The sequence below is a fragment of the Squalius cephalus genome, assembly GCF_949319135.1.
Source record: "Squalius cephalus genome assembly, chromosome: 14".
In the NCBI taxonomy this organism is placed as follows: domain Eukaryota; kingdom Metazoa; phylum Chordata; class Actinopteri; order Cypriniformes; family Leuciscidae; genus Squalius; species Squalius cephalus.
Window position 1 is genome coordinate 28,686,613 of NC_137135.1, and position 23,569 is coordinate 28,710,181.

At 37.1% G+C, this 23,569-nt stretch overlaps 1 protein-coding gene across 3 annotated transcripts in view; it reads right to left on the reverse strand.

Moving 5' to 3' along the window:
* Nucleotides 1-23,569, reverse strand: part of n4bp3 (NEDD4 binding protein 3) — a 28,546-nt gene that overhangs the window by 3,389 nt on the left and 1,588 nt on the right. The window contains exons 1-3 of one of the 3 annotated variants that reach the window (XM_079892498.1): nucleotides 18,092-18,328; nucleotides 2,641-3,084; nucleotides 808-1,413 (exon numbers count right to left, since the gene is read on the reverse strand). In XM_079892498.1, coding sequence (XP_079748624.1) covers nucleotides 808-1,413; nucleotides 2,641-3,051 — 1,017 coding nt within the window. In that variant the 5' untranslated portion in view covers nucleotides 3,052-3,084; nucleotides 18,092-18,328. Of the gene's footprint in view, nucleotides 1-807; nucleotides 1,414-2,640; nucleotides 3,085-3,435; nucleotides 3,506-18,091; nucleotides 18,329-23,569 lie in introns of those variants that run through there. The other 2 variants (XM_079892499.1, XM_079892497.1) reach the window with 2 other exon arrangements.

Sequence of the window (23,569 nt, forward strand, 5' to 3'; positions counted from 1 at the left end):
GGCTGGATCACACAGAACGCGTTTTTGCTTTGAGAAATGCGAGATGAGGGCTGTGGAATCGGGAAAAAAGATTGAACTGATTTTAACTTGAGCGCCTCGTTTTTAGAACGCTGTGTCATGTGCGAGACGCTGCAAAAGACGCGAGTGCAACGGTTTACATAGAGAACAGAGAACAGCAAACGTTTACATAGAGAAACAATGGAAAAGTAGCGCATTGGAATGGAAAAACCCGCTCGGTGTGGACAGCCTTTAAGATTGTTAGTTTTTGTTTTTCAGTGTTTTCAGGTTTGTTTCGTTTTTCAGTGTTATTTTTTAAACATTTAGATGTTTTTAAGGTCTGTATTTAAGATGATTTAAACATCATTCTGTAAGAAATATATATTTTTAGAATAAAATCTAAATCTCTCAGTTAAAAACTATATATTAAAAACTAAAAAGTTAAAGTTATATATATATATAAATAATACAAATATTTTTCTCTATTTAAAATGTATGATATAACCCATTTTAAATGCAGTACACAACCCTTCAAAAGTTTTTTCTTTTTAAATAAATTAATACTTTAATTCAGCAACGTTTGAAAATTCAGCTTTGCATCACAGGAAAAAATTACATTTTAAAATAAATAGAAAACAGTTATTTCACACTTGTAATAATGTTTTTGTTTTTACTGTATTTTTGATCAAATAAATGCAGCCTTTGGTAAGCATAAGAGACTTCTTTTGAAACCATCAAAATCTTACCGACCCCAAACTTTTGAACGGTAGTGTATGTTTTAATAGATCATGTGTTCTTGCAGATGCTGACCTGTGCAATGGCATCTTCGCTCTCATCCAAGTTCCTCCTCATCTGACGTAGCTCGTGCTCCTTTTCCTGCAGACGTTCCTCCAGGTCCCTCACCACGTCCTCCATAGAGTGTGACAGCTCGTAGGGGGGCGGGGCCTCGCTTCCATAGCACTGCAGGCGGTTCAGCGTAGCCATACTGTGACAGGACACGTCTGTGACTGTGGAAGCGGCTCCCTTGGAGCCCAGCGAACTGCGATCCAGTGAGCCGATGTGGTTGATGTGACCCATAGAGGCGCTGATTTGTCCCAAGTGAGGGCGGAACGGCGGCCGATAGGGCGGCAGGCTGTTCATGGAGTTGTGTCCCGAGTCCGACGTGTTCTCCTCTTCCTGGCTGAGGCCCCGGGCTGCTGCTGCTAGCACTCCTTTTCTGGTGCTCGTGCCTGGCCGTGAAGGGGAGGAGGACGAGGAAGAGGTGGACAGCGATTTGGGCGCTGCTTTGGCATAGGATAGATGCATGCCATTGGTTAAGCCGCTCTCTAGCTCCTCCGACTTGGAAGGGTAGAGGTTCTGCATGGAACTGAAGTTTTTGGGGGTGACCGGTTTAAAGGCGGAAGGCCTGAAACGTGGCTGTGAAATGACAGGGATAAATTCAATTGCACCATGAGCATCAGGAGAATAAGCTCTACACTTAAATCCTGGAGCCATGCCAAACAACATAAAGTAATTTAATGTAGACCACTTTTACTTCCATATTTCTTCTGTCTCGCTGAGTTTCCTGCTCAATAACGTCACCTGAGGGGGACCATATTTGATTACAGAGATAAATTTAGCCAGTCAGTTAGTCTACACGCTGCTGGCCCGAACAGTTTATATGATTTATTTCCATTTGCGACTGGGGGGAGTAGCCCACTATCAATTTATTACACTTGCCTCAGGAAGAAATATGGAGCCAGACTTGAAACACTGTCACAATTTCTGCATTTCACCTACAAACTACAACGAGTAACGTATTCATCTTGTTTTCATCCAGTCATTGTAAAGTGTGTTTTTAATACCTGCTCCTTCCGAGATTTGCTGAATACTTACTGGTAAAAAAAAAAAAAGTCTATAACTTTGATGAATTCACCCTTACTTTTCTGCAAAAGTTTTTTTTTATTTCTTAATGAAATAATATTAAATATTTTTGCTGCATTCAGGTCTTTTTTGAATTAAATCTGCTGTCACATCTTTAGTCTCAACACAGTCTTTTATTTTTAGATTGGCGCTTAGTTGTTGATGGTAGCAAAATAAATATTAATTATATATTTTTTACTAGCTGGTTTTACACAAAATTAGAATACATTCATGATCATGTTCAGTTGTGTACTATAAGTTGTAATTGAAAAAAAATCTGTTAGTACAGTTAGTAAACAGTTAGTAAAAAAATTATTTGTCACTAGTCTTAAATATAACAAATATATTTATTTAATTTTTTATTTTTCAGATTATATTACTGGTCATGCAGAGTAACAGATAAAAAAAAAATATATATATATATTTTTATTTATTTATATTATAATATGTATTTTAACAACATATATTTATGTGGAGCTTTGTTACTGTTGATGCCAGAAAAATACTACATTAATTCACCTCCATATGCTCTTGTGAAATATATAAAGCTTAGTATATAATTTCTTCACCACTAGCATCATTAAACACTGTAGCAAAACTAGTAACTGTTTTCAGCCAGGTCTCCCCACATCTCTGCCATTGGTCAGAGTTACCAAAGTTTGACAGAGATGTACGTAGACTCCCAAATGCTGTAATTCTGACATGAAATGAGCAAAGCATAACTTTTTCACAGTCGTTTACCTTATCAAACTTGCCACCTATGGGAAGTGAGTTCTTTCCCAAATCAAGCTCTTTTCCATCTCGATGGTAGACCTTAGTGTAGATGTCGTTCTCCTCGCTCCTGTGCTCTCTCTTGATGGAGGATGTGCCAGAGATGATGTGTTTGCTGCCCTTCGCTTCCTTCTTGGTTATGTTCAGATAGTTAAGCAGCTCTCTCTGGTTGAAACCCTTCTTGAGCAGGCCGTGGTTATGACGTCCTGGTACTTGTGGAACTGCTCTATTGCTCTTGGTTGGTGACACGTCTGATTTCTCGATTAGGCTGCCTACACTTCCCATGACGCAGCGGCCTGATGCCAAAGAGGATGTCGGATAAACGGCACAGATGCTTTTGCTGGGGTCCTGGTTCAAGGACAGGGCCTGGACTGTTGCCATTGGTTACTGGTTCAAATGGCTCCACTGGGATATCTAAATTGAAGGAAGAGAAAGGAAAAACAATGAAGAACCCTTCAGAGGATCAAATATGAAACCTGAATCCTTCTGCAGAATATTCTTGTTTTGGTTGCATCCATCTTCTTGTTGGACATCATGAATACAGATATTCCTTTAACCATCCAACAAATTTTCAACAGTATATACAGTACACACACACACATATATATAGATATATATTTGTGTGTGTGTATCTGTGTGTGTGTTCTACATTAACCTACATTGAGAAGACCAAATGTTCACACAAAGATAGTAAAATGTGAACATTTTGACATTGTGGGGGCATTTGGTCAGGTGTGCGTGAAACAAAAATTTGTATAAAAATACCTGCGATAGGGGTTCAAAGGTCTGAGACCATTAGTCTAATACTGTTGCAGGTTGTTTGTAGGCTCTAAATATAAGCTCATAAAACAATGTATAAACAATATGTCAAAATGTCAGCCACCATAAGCACTTGTTTATTTATGTAGTCTAACAAGAAAATGGGTCGAAAGCATCTGCTTTCCTCTTTGAAATGAGAACTACTGTACACACAGAAGTTCACAAGTCTGTTATATAACTGAGATGATACAAGCTGGGAATCATCCCATGAGCCAAATACACGGAAAATGAGGGCAGATGCTTTTGCACCGCAAAAAAAACCCCAACTTTTAATTTACACTGCCATACTGTTGCATTAATCAATGTCCTCTGGTAATCACTAATCTTTCCCTACTAAGAAAAACTCACTCAAAGTGAGGTTGATCCACTTATTCGCTCAGTGCTGCCCTGCTTCCAAACGGTTTCAATATATCTGTTTAGCAGTGCCACCCTCTTGCTTTCTCTTTGTTTCTCTCTAACCCTCCCTCTCAATCAATTTTCTCTTTCCAGAGAACCTCATTAAGAGGCTGTATTGATTTCACTTCAACGACCCTCTCTCTCATTTCTGTAAAAGTAGGCTATTGGCCTCAAACAGCTGTAAAGATAAAATACAATGACCTCGAGTGTTTCTGCGTTTGTATACACTCCTCTACAGGCACATCCAGTGTGAATATACTCTCTCACTTTCTCATATGCATGTAGGACTCATTTCTGTAACTAATAATAAAAAGACTGAAAAAACCTGACTCTGAAAAAATCATAAATAATATAATGACCTTGTTTGAACAACACTTAGGCATATTATTCTGACTCGCAGTCAAGCTGATACAGAGAAATGGATCTGCTTGAAGGCCTAAAATATTCCAGCACTTTGCCAGACCGCTACTCAGCACCTCTGGGTCAGGTTGAGAGCGTCTCTGAGAGTTTCCTTTTTGTCTAGTGCATCTCACTCAAAGCAAACATTGACACCATTACCCCTATGGCTATTAAAACCCTTTCGCACAGTACGATCACACCGGTGTGATCAGTCTAGGCTGGTCCCTGAGTATGATCACATGACACCGTCTGGCGGTGTTGTGATTATAACGGTCAGTGCATCACGTGATCAACTGCTAAATTCAAATGTGCTTTCGCGCGTTGGCTGGCGCTGAGCCAGAGACAGGTGCGCTCAGCGCCGTCATATATCACAACTTTTCAGTGCTTTCAACCACATAATGTTTATTTTAGGTTTCAGACATATACATTCACATAAGTACTAAAAGAACAATACATTTAGAGTTTGTAAAATACACACCGATGTCTATGGAAGAGGCAATAATAATCATTTCCATTATAATTAGACACGTTTTATTCATATCAGATACACATTGTGTAAGTAACTTTAAAGTTTACTCTGTTCTTCTCCCAGTTCACCGTCCACTTACTTTCATGTATTTCGGGAGAATTGGATGAATTCACGTGTTGTAAATCCAACAGATCCGACTCAAACTAACATGCGCGTTCAGCTCAACTAACGCGATCGTTATAAAGGTGTTTAAACAACAACAGAACACATCCACTTGCATATATTTGACAATCGGAATATCAGATATTTCATGCCATAGCGAACAAATTTGTGAATATTTAGAATAAAAAAGGAAAAAATGACATAAAAGCAGATAATTATTCATTCAGCACTGTTGTTGCTACGGTGTGTCACGTGACAAGCAATGACGCGTCACCATGGAAACCATAAAGTGACACGCTCTGAATAACGGTCGCCTTGAAAAACTCACGCTGGGGGGGTCAGCCAGAATAAAACTTACGTGTGAAAGGGTAAGGAGTCATGCTATAATTTTTGTTTCCTGAAGACCAATTATAGTGATAGTAACGTTATTATTATTATTATTATTATTATTATTATTATTATTTGTTAAACACTCTAATGAACTTTTCAACCCTCTTTCTGACCCTTGTTGTTGTTGTTTTCTGCTGTGCTTAAGACTTCTACATAAGCCCATCCTTCTTAAATGAGATCGATTCTCTGTCCTAGTTACAGGATGGGTTTATAAAAACTGAGCCGTTTTATTCCAAAAGATCAAATAATTAATCATTCTTATGATTTGCTCACTTTATAAAATAATGAATACCCTCCTGCTGAAGCATAACCATATCTGTGATTAGTAACGTTAGCCAGTGTAAACTGTTTTTTTAAGCTCACACGCTGCATCTGAATATGTCTATTTCATACTATATAGTAGGCGAAAAACAGTATGTGAGACGAGTAACAGTTAGTATGTCCGAATTCATAGTATTCACAGTAACTTAGTCGAAAAGTACCTGGATGACCTACTACAGCCGGCGAGAGTCTGAAGTGCACATTCAATGGTCACTTTACTATCCCATAAGGCAACGGGAGAGATACATATATATTGCATACATAGAAAGATGAAAAATAGCCTTTTGGCTAATTCTGGCTTTTTTTAACCATGTTTGTTCATGTGTTTTATGAAATTGCACTGTCCCCTCTTAAATAAACCAATAAAACAAAACAAAACAAAGCAAAGTAAGTTTCAAACTAAATAGTACCTATACAGTATCTTATATCAAGTTATATTCTCTGAAAACAAGTCTTGTTTTTTATGTTTTCATGAAAAATTTGACAAAAACACCACTTAATTTTGGTGAAATTAACTTAATATTGTTTATACTTAATATTTGCCAATGAAGAAAGACAAATAGGCTACTTATCTGAAGATATATTCTCTGATAACAAGTGTTATTTTCCTGAAAAATGAGACAAAATACAGCTTCGTTTTAAAAGGAGCAATGTATTAACAGCTTCACCAGATGCCATTACACTACGCTTACAGTTAAGCACAGCATTCCCTCCAGGATCTTCCTTATATCAACAAAATGATCATTTAGGCCTACCAAATTCAGCCTAATGCTGCTCGAGTGATTATGCAAATAGTTGTAGGAGAGGCAAAATAGTATGGCACTTAAGTTTTGGCTTTTACCCATAGAGAGATCAAAAAGCACCTCATGATTTTATGCATGAGATGTGGCTGGACTCTCCTCTGTTTTATGCCATCCCAGCACTCAGCTAACTACAACACTTACTGCACAAGACCTGTGTCTGCGCAAGCGCCGATTATAAATATGCCATGACTTGGAGTGCCACTTTAGTTTATGATTGACAGGTTGGATAAAAGTATTCTAATGGGGAAACTTAGGTGACTACACTCTGAATGTGAAAGGTAGTGGGCGTGTCAGGACTCGGGAAATACATTTTGAGTCGAGTTCATTTCAGGGTTGATATATATAGACGATGGCGCTTTGCGTCACAACATGAGTAAACACTGACTGATATCTTTATATCCCTGTGTAGTGAAGAACACGATTATGTTCAGATAGCCATACTTCCTTTTAAAACACAGTCAGGCAAAGTGATATTGACACAGAACCAGGAAACTGATGTCCAGCTTGATTAATACATTTCAAAGCTTACAGTTCTGTATAGTGCACATAAAGTTTATGCTGATAATTAATTAATTTTGTGAAAAATCCTAATATATACACAATTTTTTTTGCAATACATTGTAGCGTCTATTGAATGATTTACTTAGCCTACAGTAATGGCTTTGAATTAGGGTGAATTCGGGTAATTTTCTTTGCAATTTTGACTTCTGTAATGTATTTCGATACCTATCGAACACATAAGATCAACACATTAGACTTTTCTGAAATCCCTAAGATGTTTTCTAACCACACCAGAAGAAAGAATGTACTAGATATTATACCCAGAGGAGACATGCCACACTTATTAGCGTTTTTGTGCCAAAAACTAAAATTCTGCCTAAATTTGATAATCTAGGACAGGTCACTTTGTAATCTGGGACATGTGTATTAGGTCTAAAAAAAAGCCTATATTCACCATACTTTATGCATGCCTTAAAGGGGGGGTGAAATGCTCATTTTCACTCAATCTCCTGTTAATCTTGAGTACCTATAGAGTAATATTGCATCCTTCATATCTCCAAAAAGTCTTTTGTTTTATTAAATTTTTAACAGAAAGATAGACTGTACCGAGTCTTTCCGGAAAAAACCGAGCGGCTGGGGGCGGGCCCTGTGGGCGAAGCTTAGCTGTGCTAACGCGCCGAGCTAGTGACAACACACAGAGACATTTGTTCAACAAACAGTTTTACTCACCGTCCGGTTCCAACGCACGACCGCGAATCTTTATCATTGTGACTGCTCGATCCTTAAGCATTAGATGATCTGCAAATCCGTCGATATGGGCTTTGTTTATAAAACAATCATCGTCGAAATGCAGGGAACAAACAGTCTAACAGTTACACAACTCCGTTTATGCTCAGGAAAACAAACTCCATCCACGGGTTCCTTAACGCTGGGTTCTTTGGGAATCTGTGCAGGGTTGTCTTGCCCTGGCAACCAAAAACACACTTCTTTGGTGACATTGACTTCCCAAAAGCCGGGCAGGGCGCTTTGATGGCGAACTGCTTTCACTCTCTTGCTCTGGTCTAAGAGTGCGCGCGCGGCCGCGATCTTACCGGAGAAGTGCCCTTAGGACCCATATAAGGAAATTCCGCCCTATCTTACGTAAGACAGAGCCATACTCGAAAAAAACTTTCCGAAACTTGTGACAAACCGGAAGGAGTATTTTTGGAACAAAAATACTCCTTCAAACGTACAACTTAGTTTTTGAAACTTTGTCCATGTTTAGCATGGGAATCCAACTCTTTACCAGTGTAAAAAACTCAGTATGCATGAAATAGCATTTCACCCCCCCTTTAAACACAATATCACCCATTTTTAAAAAGCATTATGAAAAAAATGACAAGTTCTTAATTAATATACACTCATAGGCTAGTCATATTTTTTCATAAAGAGTGATCCAATATCAGGAAAAATAATTTCCATCTCTAACCAGGATTACGTCTACTGTTAATCCCTTTAAATGCATTTAAAACATTTAACATAAAAAAAATCAACTTATATTTAAGCAACAGCAAGCAACAATTTGTAGTATTTGTAATACAACAATGAGTATTCATTTGGTTATTCATTTAAGTTCTCCATTCTTTTTAAATTGGGGTACTCAGGGAACAAACACTCCTTGCAAGTGAGGGACTCAGCAAAGTGAGAGAACCTAATAAGTAACCCACCAAATTGGCTTGTGATTTGACAGCGTTGATTTTTACCCGCATTTTTGGCGGTTTGGCGGGTGTTAATTTCAAACCCTGATTAGCTTTATATTACAGTTCATTTTAAAGTGGTCTACCCCTTAGTTGTAATGAGATCTACGCCCTTGTCATTAGACTTATAAAGTCCCTAAATGCATATTTCCCCCATTTGAAGAATGTCCCAGATTACCCAAAGCATGCTGACCCACATTCTCAATCATATTTAATAGAGTGGGACAACAAAAAAATGCTTGAAATAAAAAAATAAAACACATTTTCAACACTTTAAGAACAAGAAGTTAGAACAGGAAATAAACAGGAGTTTAAGTGTCCCACATTACCCAATGTCCCAGATTACCCGAATTCACCCTATTTTCATTTTGGAGTTCAACGAGTCAGTGTTTCACGAAACCATCGACAGCTCTCGACCTGTGGTTAGAAGCATAGTTTCTTGTTTGCGTGACATGTGGAGTCAATAAATCCTTATCTTAAGTCAAATAAGCAAGCTGACATTCAGTAGCCTACAATCTACATATTTTATTTAGAATACATACAGTATTTAGTTTGTAAAGCGTCGTTTTTGAATAGTGCGCATGTGCGAACGTGCTCTAGTAGGCTACGCAAGAACGAGCCAACGATTGAATCTGGAAATAAAGCAAAATAAATGAGAAAAATGAGTTATTACTCCACATGCGTGACATCAACCGACGTGGTTGAACGACCAATTTACGACAATATGGTTTCGGGAAACAGTCGTGACTAGCTAGTTGATTTCTTCAACGATGCATCGTAGGCTACTACGATAGTTACGCAGCGAGTTACGTCGTTGTTCGGGAAACGCACCCCTGGATGATGACATCAGAACTGCTTTATAGCTTAATTGAACTTGTTTCGTAATTGGTGATCTTATTCTTTATACAGTTATCGAACTGAACCGCATCAACACTGACTTCTGCTGAATAACAACACTTGTCTTTTTTAAGCAACGCTTTACAGATTTGAATTCTGTTTGCATCATTGATCATTATTTTCCCGTTTATCACTGTAAAGCTGCTTTGAAACAATCTGTATTCTATAAAGCGCTATTTAAATAAAGGTGACAACTTTTTTTAACTATTATTAATAAGTGATTTAATGTGATTAGTTCATTATTATAATAGCCTATGTAAATAATTCAATTGCATTTTTAATTGATTGGCAGCCATCTGTGGTCTGTTTTAAAAAAAGCCTGAGTTTTTATGAAGGGTTAGCTAGGGTTCGAAACCTTTTTAAAAGTGTCCACAAATCTTGAAGGACAGGAAAAATGTTGCATCCAGTCTTTTTCTATAATTGCTTCAGACACTGAACAGCCGGAGTGGGTTGAGAGACCGAAGTTGATTTACAGCCTAGTCGGGCCCTTCAGAGCCAGTGGCCCTACACACACACACACATCCCCCCCTCCAATGGAAAAGCTTTAATTAGAGGTCTGTCTACCTTACAGCGAGTGATCAGTTCAGTTGTTTAAAGAGCACCAAAAACTTCTCATTTCCTCTGATGGCGTTTTAAATGTTGTTTACATTATGAATCTAAAAAAATCCATCCATTAGACAAAATCTGGTGTTCTCTGTGAGGACTCAATTGTACCGGGATGCTTTTTATAAAAGTAAAAATTTGGAAAAGAAAGTTCCAATGAGAGGATGTAAAATCTTCTTAATGCAATATTTCAAGTAAATTACAACTCTCACTAATGTAACTGTTTTTGAACCAATATACTTTCTTCTATTATTTGGTCCAACTATTTTGGCATAACACATACATGTTGGCTAAATAGCTTCAGTGCAGAAGTGCACAAGTGAGGAAGATAAAGCTAGCAGGTCTCAAAGATCCTTAAAATTCCAATCATACTTCTAAAAATCAAGTTAAGACTTGCAGTCTCTCTCATGAAGACTGTTCCCCGTCTAGCTGGACGAATCTCTAAATATATCAGAAGTTTACTTCCTTCTTTGGCTCTAAACATTAATATAGCCTTATTCTTGCTTTGTTGCACATTTTTGTGCACAGACCAGCACAACCTTATTCCAGCACAGACAAGCAGGCTATGTTCAGACTAGCATACTACTATACTACTCTTAATAGTTCTGCAATATGCAGCATGAAGTTTCTGCATTCATTACATAGGAGCCTACATTTGGCAAAAAAAAATTGCTGTTCATAACAGAGTATACTGTGTGTAATGTATCCCACAATGCAGTTTTCTCAAAATATTTAAGAAGGGTAATATTAATATTAAGGTAGCCTAATATTATTATTAACATAATAATAATATTTGAAAAAAATACGGTGCTGTAAGCAGTGCTTGTACTTCAATTTAATGTGTTAAAATTTAATGTACACTTAAAATGACTGGTGTCCCATAAACTGTTGAATTTGAAGGGGCTAATCTGCTGGCAGTCACAGGAAATGACACATTTCATTCAACTATAGGCATTTAAAAAAACAAAAAAACAATAGGGCTATTTATTCACTCAGCTTTCTGGTCAATGATCTACGTTAAATCATAGGAGCCATGTTGTGATTAGTATCATTTACCCAGAGACCATGGACAAACCTAGACATGAACCCTTCTGCATATCATTGCATTAATGAACATGACAAGTGTGTCTTGAGGGCACAAACATTACACAAACTCACTGTCTAGTAACCTCATAACCGGTAAGTGCTTCACAGGCAGAAAAACAAATTGGGTACAAAATTAGTACATTTCTATACTGAATTGAATGTAAAGTTTATTTCAGGGATACCTTAAAAAAATAAGTAGTATATTTCAAGTTAACTTTTGTTAAGTATACTTAAGTAAAGTTCAAGTATATTTAAGTATACATAGTACTAATATACTAAAAGTATACTTGTAAGTGTACTATTTCAATACTATTGGGACTGAATTGGTCCACTTTTTAGTGTATAGAAGTATACTTTTAAGTGTCCTTTAAGTGTAACAGTAGTCAATTTTGAGCACAGTTTAAAAATAAGTTTTTTCGTTTGTACTGCATCTATACTACAAGTGAACTTACAGTTTAGTCAAATACTTGTAGCACATTTTTTTAGTTTTTGAAAGTACACTTTGAAGTATATTCTCAGTAAACTACTAGTTTAGTAGTTTTATACTGTATACTTGTATGCTGTCTTTAAGCGAACTTAACATCATACTTAGTTATGATGCTACTATGTTCCTATATTCAGATATTAAATTGTATACTTGAAATATAACTTTAAATGTACTTTAACTCTTTCCCCTCCAGCGTTTAAAAAAAAAAAAAAGGTGCCAGCCAGCACCAGCATTTTTGATTATTTTCACAAAAGTAGGGATGCAGAATATATCAGTACCTACTGACTATGGGCTGATATTAGAGAATTTTTTATTTATATTGATACTGTTCACTTTGGCCTACTGAATATTTGTTGGTCAGTATTGGATATTTAATTGTGCTTGCTTGTTTTTCATATTTGTTTCTATTTAGATGATCATTGATATCATCTAATGCTCACTTAAAGTTAATCTTTTAGAACTCTAACAATTTAATAACACTGCTAAATATAATCATTAGCAAATCCCAAAGTGAATGTCTTTTCATACTGTACATTATAGTGCTATGATGCCTAAATTCACTTGTAGCATTTAAAATGATTTAGTTTTTTAGTGTTTTTAATTCTTTTTGTAATTGAATTAGACAAAATAGTAAATACATTTTAATATCAAGCATTCATCAGTCATCTATTCATCAAAGCATGAATATAATTATTGTCTTATATTGGCCAAAACTTTAATATCAGTGTCCCTAGTATATTTATAATAAAAATGTATCTTGCCTTGTTCGCCATCTTGGATTGTTTTGTTTGTTTTGTTTTCCCCCGGCAAAGAATGATCATGCTTAATTATTCTCCCTACTTTTTGGAACAGCTTTTGCATCAAAAGTCTCTTGAATTCTGCTTCCATAGACAGCTCACTTAATTATGGGCACATAACAACAGTCTCTCTTATTGTTTACTTATTACATATAATAGGTCTGTTGAGGTAAAACTGCTGGAAATGTAAGACCCAAGGTGACGGGCCCCCTTTCATTATTCACCAATTTAGCACAACAGTCATTTGGTTGAATATGACTCTCTGTGAAATATGACATGAGTCAAATGGTGGCGACTTCATTCACTGAAAAGGCCCTAATGTAACACTAGCCCTCTTTATAGGGATTACATCAAGTTCTTTAGAGGTCTTATTTTGGCATAGGAGCACCATTCATTTTTCACTGGCACGCACACTGGAGACATTCTCTTCAGAGAGTACAAGGCCATTTAGTCATTAGGAAAGCGCCATAAACTTTCCCCTTCAGGGTAAGAGGTCAGACAGAGAGGGCAAAGAGGAAAGTGGATGTCTTATCACAAAATAATGACCTTAGGGCCCCACAGAGACCTTCAGCACACTGCAAGTCCTCTCTCTTGTGATATGGTGCTAATATTGAGAGTTAATGAGCTGAATAGCTGAATACACCAGCCAGGGGTGCGATTCCCAAAAGCATCGTTAGCCAACTATGGTCGCAAGTGCCGTCGTTATCAGCATTCAACGAGTCCCGAAACCATAGTTTGTTTCCCGAAACCATAGTTCCAACGAACATTCGCAAACAGCATTGCAAAGTTGTGTGGTTGGAAGTGGAACGCCAGCTCTCGACCTGTGGTTGGAAGCATAGTTTCTTGTTTGCATGACGTGGACTTGTACGAATCTGTACGAATATATACAAATATGATTTACATCTTTTAGTTTGTCAAGAGATGTAAAGCACTGTTTTTTGAAGAGTGTGCAATGTGCATGTGCATACTTGCTCTAGTACCTATGATTGAATCTGGAAATAAAGCAAAATAACTGAGAAAATCAGTCCTCAGATGCCATGTCCATAATTAACAGAGAGAGAAAAAAACTATCATTAATTTGATCTCAAATGGATTCATTAAAGAAGTTATTACTCCACCACATGCATGACATCATTAACCGATGTGGTTGAATGACAAATTTGCAACAATATGTTTTCAGGAAACGGTCATGACTAGCCAGTTGTTTTCTTCAACGATGCATCATACCATGGTAGTTAAGTTACGACGTTGAGTGGGAAACATACCCAAGATTGATTTTTGACAAGATTGGACAAGATTGAGTCCATGGCCCCAAAAAGTTAAGTTTGAGTTTGGTTTACATGAAGTTGGCAATCTATGATGAACTGTACATCAATAAATCACAACAATCTCGTGTTATGGGCACTGCCATTGATACAGGCAGTGGAAGGTATTTTACGTATGCCATTTGCTTCTGCTTTTCGAATGTGGAAGTGTGATAAAAGCACGATATGTTATATCAATTCTCTTTAATGTGGATAAAGGCATATTACACATCACTGTACAACATATGCCCTTATTACGAGAAAATGTTGTTTTAACAAGAAAAATATGCCATTTTATCAACATAACATTATGAGTTATTATGAGAAAATACGTTGTTTTAATGACATAACATCGTTATTACGAGAAAATATGTCGTTAAAAATACATATGGCAGCAATGCGCCACCGTAAAACTGCACAACTGTATTCTGTCAGATGTTGCTGCAGTGAAGCGCACGACGCAGGAGAATATGACAGAAACAGTCTTTTAATCCAATAATCCAAAACAATAACACTCAGGAGAAATAGCAACAACTAAAACTCAGACAACCATGAACAGAAAGAACTCAAGGCTTAAATACACACAGGGATAATTAAAGTAACCAGAAACTCAATTCGAAACCATGGAGACAAGCAAAGGGAACATGGGCAAACAGCAACACAACTAAAAATTAAACTAAACCTAAACAGATTATACATGTTACATGTTCAAAATTGATAATAATAAGAGATGTTTCTTGAGCATCAAAACACTGATTCATTCAGAAACAAAGCAACTGGCTAAGTGAGTGATTGAATCATTCACTCGAAACACAAATTAATTTAAGAACGAAAAACCACACTGTTTCTCAAAGACGCTCGACAGTTCTGTTGTGAATTCGTTTATATTCATTGGCGGAGCAAAAACAAAGATACGGGCAATAATGTGTTTAAAATGAAATTAAATTGAGTCTGTTCTGTTAAAGAAATGCTATCACGCTGTAGTTTTGAATATCACAGGAACTGTTAACATGGTTAGCATATATAAAAAGGAAATCTAAATTTACAGCCAGTATGCAAAATGCACACAGGTTGATCTAACAAATTGCAGCAATTACCACTTGATTCATGCAGGGCAATTCCGCGCAAAACTGTCACATCCATAACACCAACACAATGCAATGGTATTTAGTTGGCGTTATGGATGTGACATTTTTGCGTGGAATTGCCCTGCATCTAAAACAAAAAATGTGCTCATGTATGTGCAAGAAAATTAGGAAATGTGATCTGAAGCAGGACCAAAGCCATGTGGAGGTGTCAAATCCCGCACGTGTGTTAATGTAGTGAAGATTAGCTTGCGAGGAGGCTTTGTGGAGGTCACTCTGAGAGTGTTAAATCGTATTAGCCCTAATGCTGTGAAGCGCCCTGAACAGAACTGAGCTGTTCAGGTTTGTTTTAACAGACCGAATCCATGTCCGCCACCTGCTGAGTGCTGTCAATACTGACCCAAAGCACTTTTTCAAACAACTATTAGTGCAACGAGAGATTCAGATTTTCCATTACTCGACTGCAACATGCAACTTTAAGGGCACTTGTCTGCGTTTTTGGCCAGTCGCTATGGCAACTGAATGGAAACTTCACACCTACCTTTAGAAACTTTCAGTAAATATAGCCGGGATGTGCTTCGCCTGTTAACACCTACAAGTATTTAATGCATGATACACTGCTTTTAAATTATGCAGCAGGGTTGATTAGCATTCAAAGGGGCTGCGGAAAAGAAGTATCTGCAAATATATTACAGCAATCTAGCTTGTGTAATTAATTGGACTAATAAATGCAAAATGTCCCTGCTTGCAATCACATTAAAATTAATCCAATGTAGGTCAGGGTTGGTTGCCACACTTTTTCACCAATAAACTGCCATGACTTTTCTAGTAGTTTGTGATTACTGAATAAGGTAATATTTTAATTTTATAAAGATCACAAACAAAGAGCATTTTATGAAATATTTCAGAATATTTTCATGTCTTATAACCCAGTACCACTAGAAATATTTAGTACAGAACTTTTCTTAAGATATTATTATTATCCATGAGTTTTCCAGGACTGGAAATCACTTTTATATTTTCAGATTTTCCATATGTCCAGTGAGTCATATTTCATAAGCAGGCCCAGACTGGTTTTTACTGATGTTTATTTTTTTTATTTTTTTTGGTATTGCTTGGCATTTTCTACACTTATTTTTAGGCACAATAACATGATAAAATACTGTACTCTTATTAACAGTCAAATAATCAAATTAGACAAAATATTTATTAAATTCAATTCTGCCTGCACATATTCCATGTAGGCCTAGTAAGCGTAACAACAATGCTATGCTTCTGAAATCAGCCTTCATCTATACAGGTACCAACAAACATTTCAAAATGAACAACTATATCTACAGTCCAGGCAGTGTAATGTCGTAATAGGTCAGTGGTGAGGAGGGGCACCAGTTGTATTGTTTAACCAGCTCTTTTTCTGTTTACTTTTCTCATTGAGTTCATGTGAGCCACCCTTGCTCTCTTTCTTTCTTTCTTTCTATCTGACCCTTTTCAGTGGGATTCATGCTCCCTGAGCCGAATGGTACATTCTTTACGAGAAGTTAGATAAGTGGGTAAAAAAATGGACATTCCTCACATTTCTGTGGAGGTAATAATTAATATGGGTTTTATGGCTGACTGGGATGTTGAGATACCACAGTATGAGGTAAAGCTTTGGAAAAACATTTTGGATTATATTAAATGACACATCCATCTGGTTTAAGACTGAATTGACTGACAAAACTGCATTGGATTTCTTAGAAATGAACACTTTATGTATTTTTTACTATGTCCGAGTTTCGCTGTACAATCAGTTCCTTGTTTTGCTCAAGGTCATGACATCATCTTGGATTATTTTTAAAGGAATGCTATGGGTTAAAATACAAGCTAAATTATTAAGCTTTATTGAAAAGATCTGTGACATCCTGTCAATAACCTCAGTAAACCATTTAAACTCCCGCAGTATGTAAAAGCAAGATTTAGAAAACAGTTATTTTAAATTAATAATATTTCAAAATATTACTTTTTTTTTTTATCAAATAAATGCAGCCTTGGTGAGCATGACACTTTCAAAAACATTTAAAAAAATCGTATCAACCCATATCAAGTTTTAATATTAATACATCATATCCATATTATCTTTATTTTCTTTATTGAAATATGTAAAACAATTATGGGTCTCTAGTTATAAATCTGATTCTGATTTACAGTAATGAACATAAAATGGAAGTCTATGGGGCAAGGCCAATACAACATTTAAAATAAAAAATGAGGAGCTTGTTCTTTTTTTTTTTTTTCAATTATACAAATTACTCATATGAAAATGTGATTTTGTCCAAATTGACAGATGGGACAGTTCAAGGCAGATGAACTGTTATATGGGACCAATGTTATTTGTAAACTTTTTGGTAGCCTTCCATGTGAAAGTTAGACTATTATTGAGTGAATTAACATGTTAACATGTATTATGTTTAAGTATTGCTTCCAAGCAGTGCTAATTGTAGCATTTATCCCAGTGTCTCGCCCCATAGACTGCCATTGTAAGTGCATCAATGTCAACATGTTTTTGTTTTGTTTTTAGAACTGAAGGATGAGAATGAGAATTATTTTATTTTATGCCATAACTTAATTTAATTTGTATGTAGCCTTTAATTATGACTTTACACATCTATCACACCATGAGGTGGAAGATTTAAACCCTGTCAGTGGTCTCTAAACACAAAGCATGGATCTGAACAATGCCACGCTTGCGCAATAGTTTTTAGAATTACAATTTTTCCCCTGCAGGGAATGAGAATGTAACTTGTACTGGCAAAAAACAACAACAATGCAAATCCAGTTTTTTTCATTTGATGTCAGTATTAAAGAAATTGGTGAATTGCATTTCAATTGCAAATAAGCTTCCCAAAGGCTACAAAGAGTCTCACATCACAACTTTCTTGACAGTAAACAGAATGTAAGTTAATCAAGCGAACCATAATAGGTTTGTATGCTGAGAGGATCTTTTATGATGCAGAGAGCCTTCTGTGAGGCAGAGAGAGTTGAATGTCACAGCGAGGCAGTTTTTGGAGACAAACAACCTCTCCGGTTCTTATTTAATGATGGTACAAACACTATAAAGAGAAGCTTTTTTTTTTTTTTTACAATGAAATACGGCTACATAAAATAAAATGCAAAACAAGATGTTCACCTGAGGAAAACTTGCTGCCGTAGCTCTCTTTTCTTCCAGTCAATGCACATATATTTGATTTCCTCCTAATGCCGTTGAGGAGAGCTCCAAATTACCCATCAGCAGTTAAACATCTCTTCCTTCACTCCCACGGACCTGCTGCCAGACTACGGCCAGGAAAACCACTGGGAATGTCTCTGGTTACTCTCTCCTGCCACCGCTACACGGATCACCCCTCTCTCCCTTTTGTAAAGAAAGCGCGCCTTTCTATGGTGCCGGTGTGGAAGAACCTGTTCTCCTTGTTCTGTGACAAATGTGAAGGACACTACTTGTGCCATGGACAGCGATATTGAATGCTGCTAATGCGGAACCAAATAGAATACAGAAAGTGCTTTAGACCAAAGAATTGAACGTTGTTTGTGATGGAAAAGTTCAGAGGATCACTGCAAAACCTGGTGACCAGTGGGAAACACATTGTGTTGTCATCTTGCAATGTGTCTAAACAATAGGCTTTGTGCACTACACCATGCAGGCAGCCTTGGAAAGCTCTCCACAGCGTCAAATTACATCATGCTGGTGGGAGACACTTGAATAAAATGGGGGGCTTGTTCTACATGAGAATGTTGTGGAGCAAATGAATCAGTTTCTTGTGGTATCCACGTGACTGACTAGAGACCCATTAATTTGAATTTATATATAGGTCTGTACCAGTACCTGTTATGTATTAATATATATTTAGCGAATACTAAACTGAGCTCTCTTTCACGTCTTATTGCACTTGAGCGGACAAATTCACACAAAATAGTCAAAAAATAGCGAGTGGGTTTGAATGAACCCATTCGTTCACAGATGCCTGGGGGGAAAACCCATTTTTCCCTAGAGGAATATGACTTCGCCCTTTTGTTGAGCGGCTCGTCATTTACTGTGGGCTTTGCGGACGAGGAGCCCCGCAATCCCACAGTATCCTCCAAGCCTGAGTCACTTCACGTCATGCCTGCCAAGTCTCTTCATGAGCCAGTCTCTGGCTCGGCAGGCATGACATGAAGTGGCTCAGGCTCGGCAGGTATGAGCCTGAGCCTCTTCATCTCATGCCTGCTGAGCCAGAGACTGTTCACGTCATGCCTGCCGTGCCTGTGTCTTCGGACAAGATGGCCGTCGCACCTGAGTCAGCTCCGGAAGATACAGCACTCATCATAGTCACCACGGCTATTTTGATTGTGTGGGCAGCACACACATCGGCTGCAGCACATGAGCCCTGTTCCCCCAGCCATCTCTCGCCCAAGACTGCCCTCCTGGACTTTATAATGTTTTGTTTTGTTTCATGTTGGGCGTCGGGAGCCGCCCATAGATTGATATGTCATAATTAGTTGGTTTTTTTCATGTTCCTGTTTCATGTCTGTCATGTGATCCAGCCATGTGTTCTGTGTTGTCATGTTGTCATTGGTTCATTGTTCACAGGGGTCCCTTGTCTTGTCATTTGTCCTTGTGTATTTAAGCCCTCATGTTTGCCATGTGTCATTGTCAACAATTGTTTCGTGTAACCTCTGTTGGTAAGCGTCATGTTTATGTTTTGCGTTCATGCAATGTCATGCCCTTGTTTTATGTTAAATCACGTTTTTGTAAAAAAAAAACTGCACTTGGGTTCTCAAAAAGCTCGGCTTCAGTGGACTATATTACAGTATCCAAGTAAGCATAGTCGGTTATGTCTTAAGTGAATGTAAACAGTGGAAAACGCGCATGTGTATCAGTATCAGTATATTAGATCTCTCTCTCTCTCTCTCTCTCTCTCTCTCTCTCTCTCTCTCTCTCTCTCTCTATATATATATATATATATATATATATATATATATATATATATATAAACATACATTCTTATATATTTTCCTCATTATTCAAATGAAAAACTTTTTGGTATTGGTCGATACATTATCAGTCGATCTCATAAGGGAGTTTGTTACAGGTCTCAGAAAGGGCAAATCTCACCTCTAGAATGCCTCAGCTGACTTTTATGATACACTTTAACCAAAGTACAGTACGTCACTCTTGGCCAAGGATCACCTAGACAAACATGTTTTTTCTGGGAGGGAGATTTTTGGAAAGGCCATGTTTACATGAGGGTTAATTCACTGGCATGCTGGCTGAGAGATCAAACATAAAAATAAATAGCTACTGAAGGACAAAGCAGACTTTATCATGAGTAAACACTACTGTGCCCCAGTCATGTTTCTTAAATACAGTGTTGCATATGCTCTCCCCTCCAGGCTTGTCAGTCTAGAAGATTCCATAAATTGAACCATTGCCAGGGCTGGCAGGAGAAGGCCTTCCCGAGATGACAGAAGAAGGAGGAGTACCAAATGAAAACGAAGAAAGAGAGCACAAGGAGGATGAGGATGTGTAGTGTGGTAAGGTAGACAAGTCTAAGCCTGCTCTCAGTTATCTATCTGACACCTGATGAGAGACAACTGAGCCAGACCTGTTTCCTCAGCCTCAGCCCATCATCAAACCAAAATTTTGTGTTCCTTAGAAGAAATGTAACCTTGAATAGATATGAAAAGCTATCTTAATTGCTTAGAAAAGTCATAGCACCTCTTTCATCAGCAAATATGAGTCATTTTAAACCTAAACCTACAAACCGACTCCAAACCCAAACAAACACTACACTTTTTCTATACTAGATGCATGTTCAGAAACTACAAACTGCTTCAAAACTACACAACATTTCTAGAGAGCAGCCATTAGACAGCTATAAAAAGAAACAATACGTACAGGAGTTTGACTCCTCAGCCCAACATACCTTCAGAGAGAAAGAACGGCAAACTGATTTCCAGGTAGTTTTGAATTACAACCGGTTTAATGCTATGAAAAATATTTGAGTGATGGAAACAAAGTGCTGTAATCGATATTACCCTGACATGGTTTCTGTTTATGATTTGCATGAGATTTGATGAGGAGGAAATGAAACCATATCAACTAAGTTTCACACAAATTATTATTTACTTCCTCATTAGTACAGAAATTTCATTCAAAACAACATGTAGTATTCTAATTGCAGCTTAAAGTCCACCTGGCGCAACCTGGGGTTAAATGTTTTGCACACAAATAAAATGGAACTAAAAAATCATTTATTTGATATATTTATTAGGGCTGTCAAACGATTAATCGCGATTAATCGCATCCAAAATAAAAGTTTGTTTTTACATAATATATGTGTGTGTACGGTGTATAATTATTTTCTATATATAAATACACACACATGCATGTATATATTTAAGAAATATTTGCATATATACTGTGTATATATATTTATATTATATATAATTTATATTATATATAAATATTTTACATATAAATAACACATTTTTCTTAAATATATATGCATGTGTGTGTATTTATATATAGAAAATAATTATACTCCATACACACACATATATTATGTAAACACAAACTTTTATTTTGGATGCGATTAATCGCGATTAATCGTTTGACAGCCCTAATATTTATATATACTTCTCCCTACCACACCAAAAAAGACACAATATCATGTATTCGATGGCATTTAAGCGCATACATTTTCCTTATTTGGATGGGAAAATATGATTGAAATTGAAACTGCGAAATCATTGCGGTTATCTAAAATAATCGTGTTTAGATTGACATAATTAGGTAGACTAATAGCTGACAACCATCAGACTACTGATTAATCAATAATCGTGACAGGCCTTGTTGTATTTTTTAATTAATTGTTATATAGGTAGCAAAATTAAGCCAAATCAAATTCTTATTACAAATAAAACTGATCCTTTGTGTTAGCAACCTAGAGGACTATTAGCCTACATAATTATGTCAATCCAACAGCCACAAAAAACTACCACTGCATTCTTCTTTCTCAGTAAACAATAGACCCCACATACAAATGTTCTTAACTGAAACTTGATATAAACATTGGCTGTCAAGACTATTTTACACAGTTCTTTTTGCCATCAAACTTTAACAAAACCTCTAAGCAAAAAAGGTTCACAATGGCAGTGAAGGTGAAACTGACCATTTTTCTAAGCAGTAGATCGCTGGATAGACATGATAGTGCCAATGAAATGTTTCGCACTCTCAGTGAAACCAAAAGATTGTTGTGGAACCACTTTACAAGAGCACAATCAGCACTTGGTTTGTTTATGATATCAAAAGAATCAGCACAAAGCTACAGTGTGTGCTTAAAGGCGAACATAGTCCAGATGACTTTTGGCCAAGCAGGATACATTACTAAAATAGAGTACATTTTAATGACGTCCTCATCATTTTGCATCAGAGGTAATATGGTGCAGGATCAGAGTTTCTATTTGTTCTCCAAAGCCACAAATCTTTAATTACAACGACAGACGCTTCTCTCAAGGGATAAAAGGATCTAAAGGCAAAAGGAGAATCTCAGTGGTAAGTGTGAGTGTGTGTGATGTTGTCCTGAGAAAGACTAATCCGACTTTCTACGCAGTGTCAGATGAGCCACTGGGGCAGGCCAGCAAGCAGAGGTGAAGAGAAGGAAAAAATCAGCAGGATGATTACAACCTTGATTAGCTAATTTTCCATGGGTTCAGCTATGCTACAAGCCCAATGTCCTCACTAAAGTCCTGTGGCTGGAGGTATCTACAGAATGTAGTTATGAGCAACCTGAAACACCCTGTTGGGGAAGCAACTTTGAAACGGTAGCTACTCATAAAGTCTTACTAAAGACTACAAACAAAGCTACTAGCTAACTACATTCAAGCTACTTTTTGGCACAAAAACAAGGAGGGCTTATGAATTAAAAAAAAAAGATTTTACTGTAAGAAGAAAAATGATTCACCTATTCAAATCTCTGTGCAGAAGTCCTGTGTGGTATTTTAGGCGTTTTTATAGCTAAATATTTATGCGAAATATTGCAATATTTCAAAACACTGATGTGCTGTTTTGCTGCACTACACTACTAAAAGTAGTTTGTTACTGGATAAGTTACAGTATTCTGAAAATAGATAAACTACTGTCAACTGTTGCTACTTTTTAGTTAGTTATTTCCCAAAATGCTACTGGGGTTTACAGGTTTCAGTGACGCAAAGCAAGTATTAAGTGGCCTATAAAAAACAACAGGGCTACAGGGTAGAAGCATAAACAGGTGAAGTGATGGCATGCTAATGAACGGTTTAGCTGCTGAGCCAAAGCCCTGCAGGACCAGCAAGGTGTAGTTTCTGATACTGTTGAATGATGCCTTCCTTGCTGCACACCTGCTCTCCTAATGTTTACGACAAATTAGTTCTACGCAAAAGTTTGAGGTCCAAAGCCACGCCTCCTTCAAAACACATGAACGCTACACAGCAGTCTGCAAAGAGACTGCGCTAAATTACTTCATGCCTTAAAGCACATAACATTACAATAATTATGAACACGAACAACGTAGAGCTCTAGTTGTACCACCTGACTGCTGCAGATTCATTTCGAATCATTATAGAGCCAGAATCATTAAGTGAATTGTGT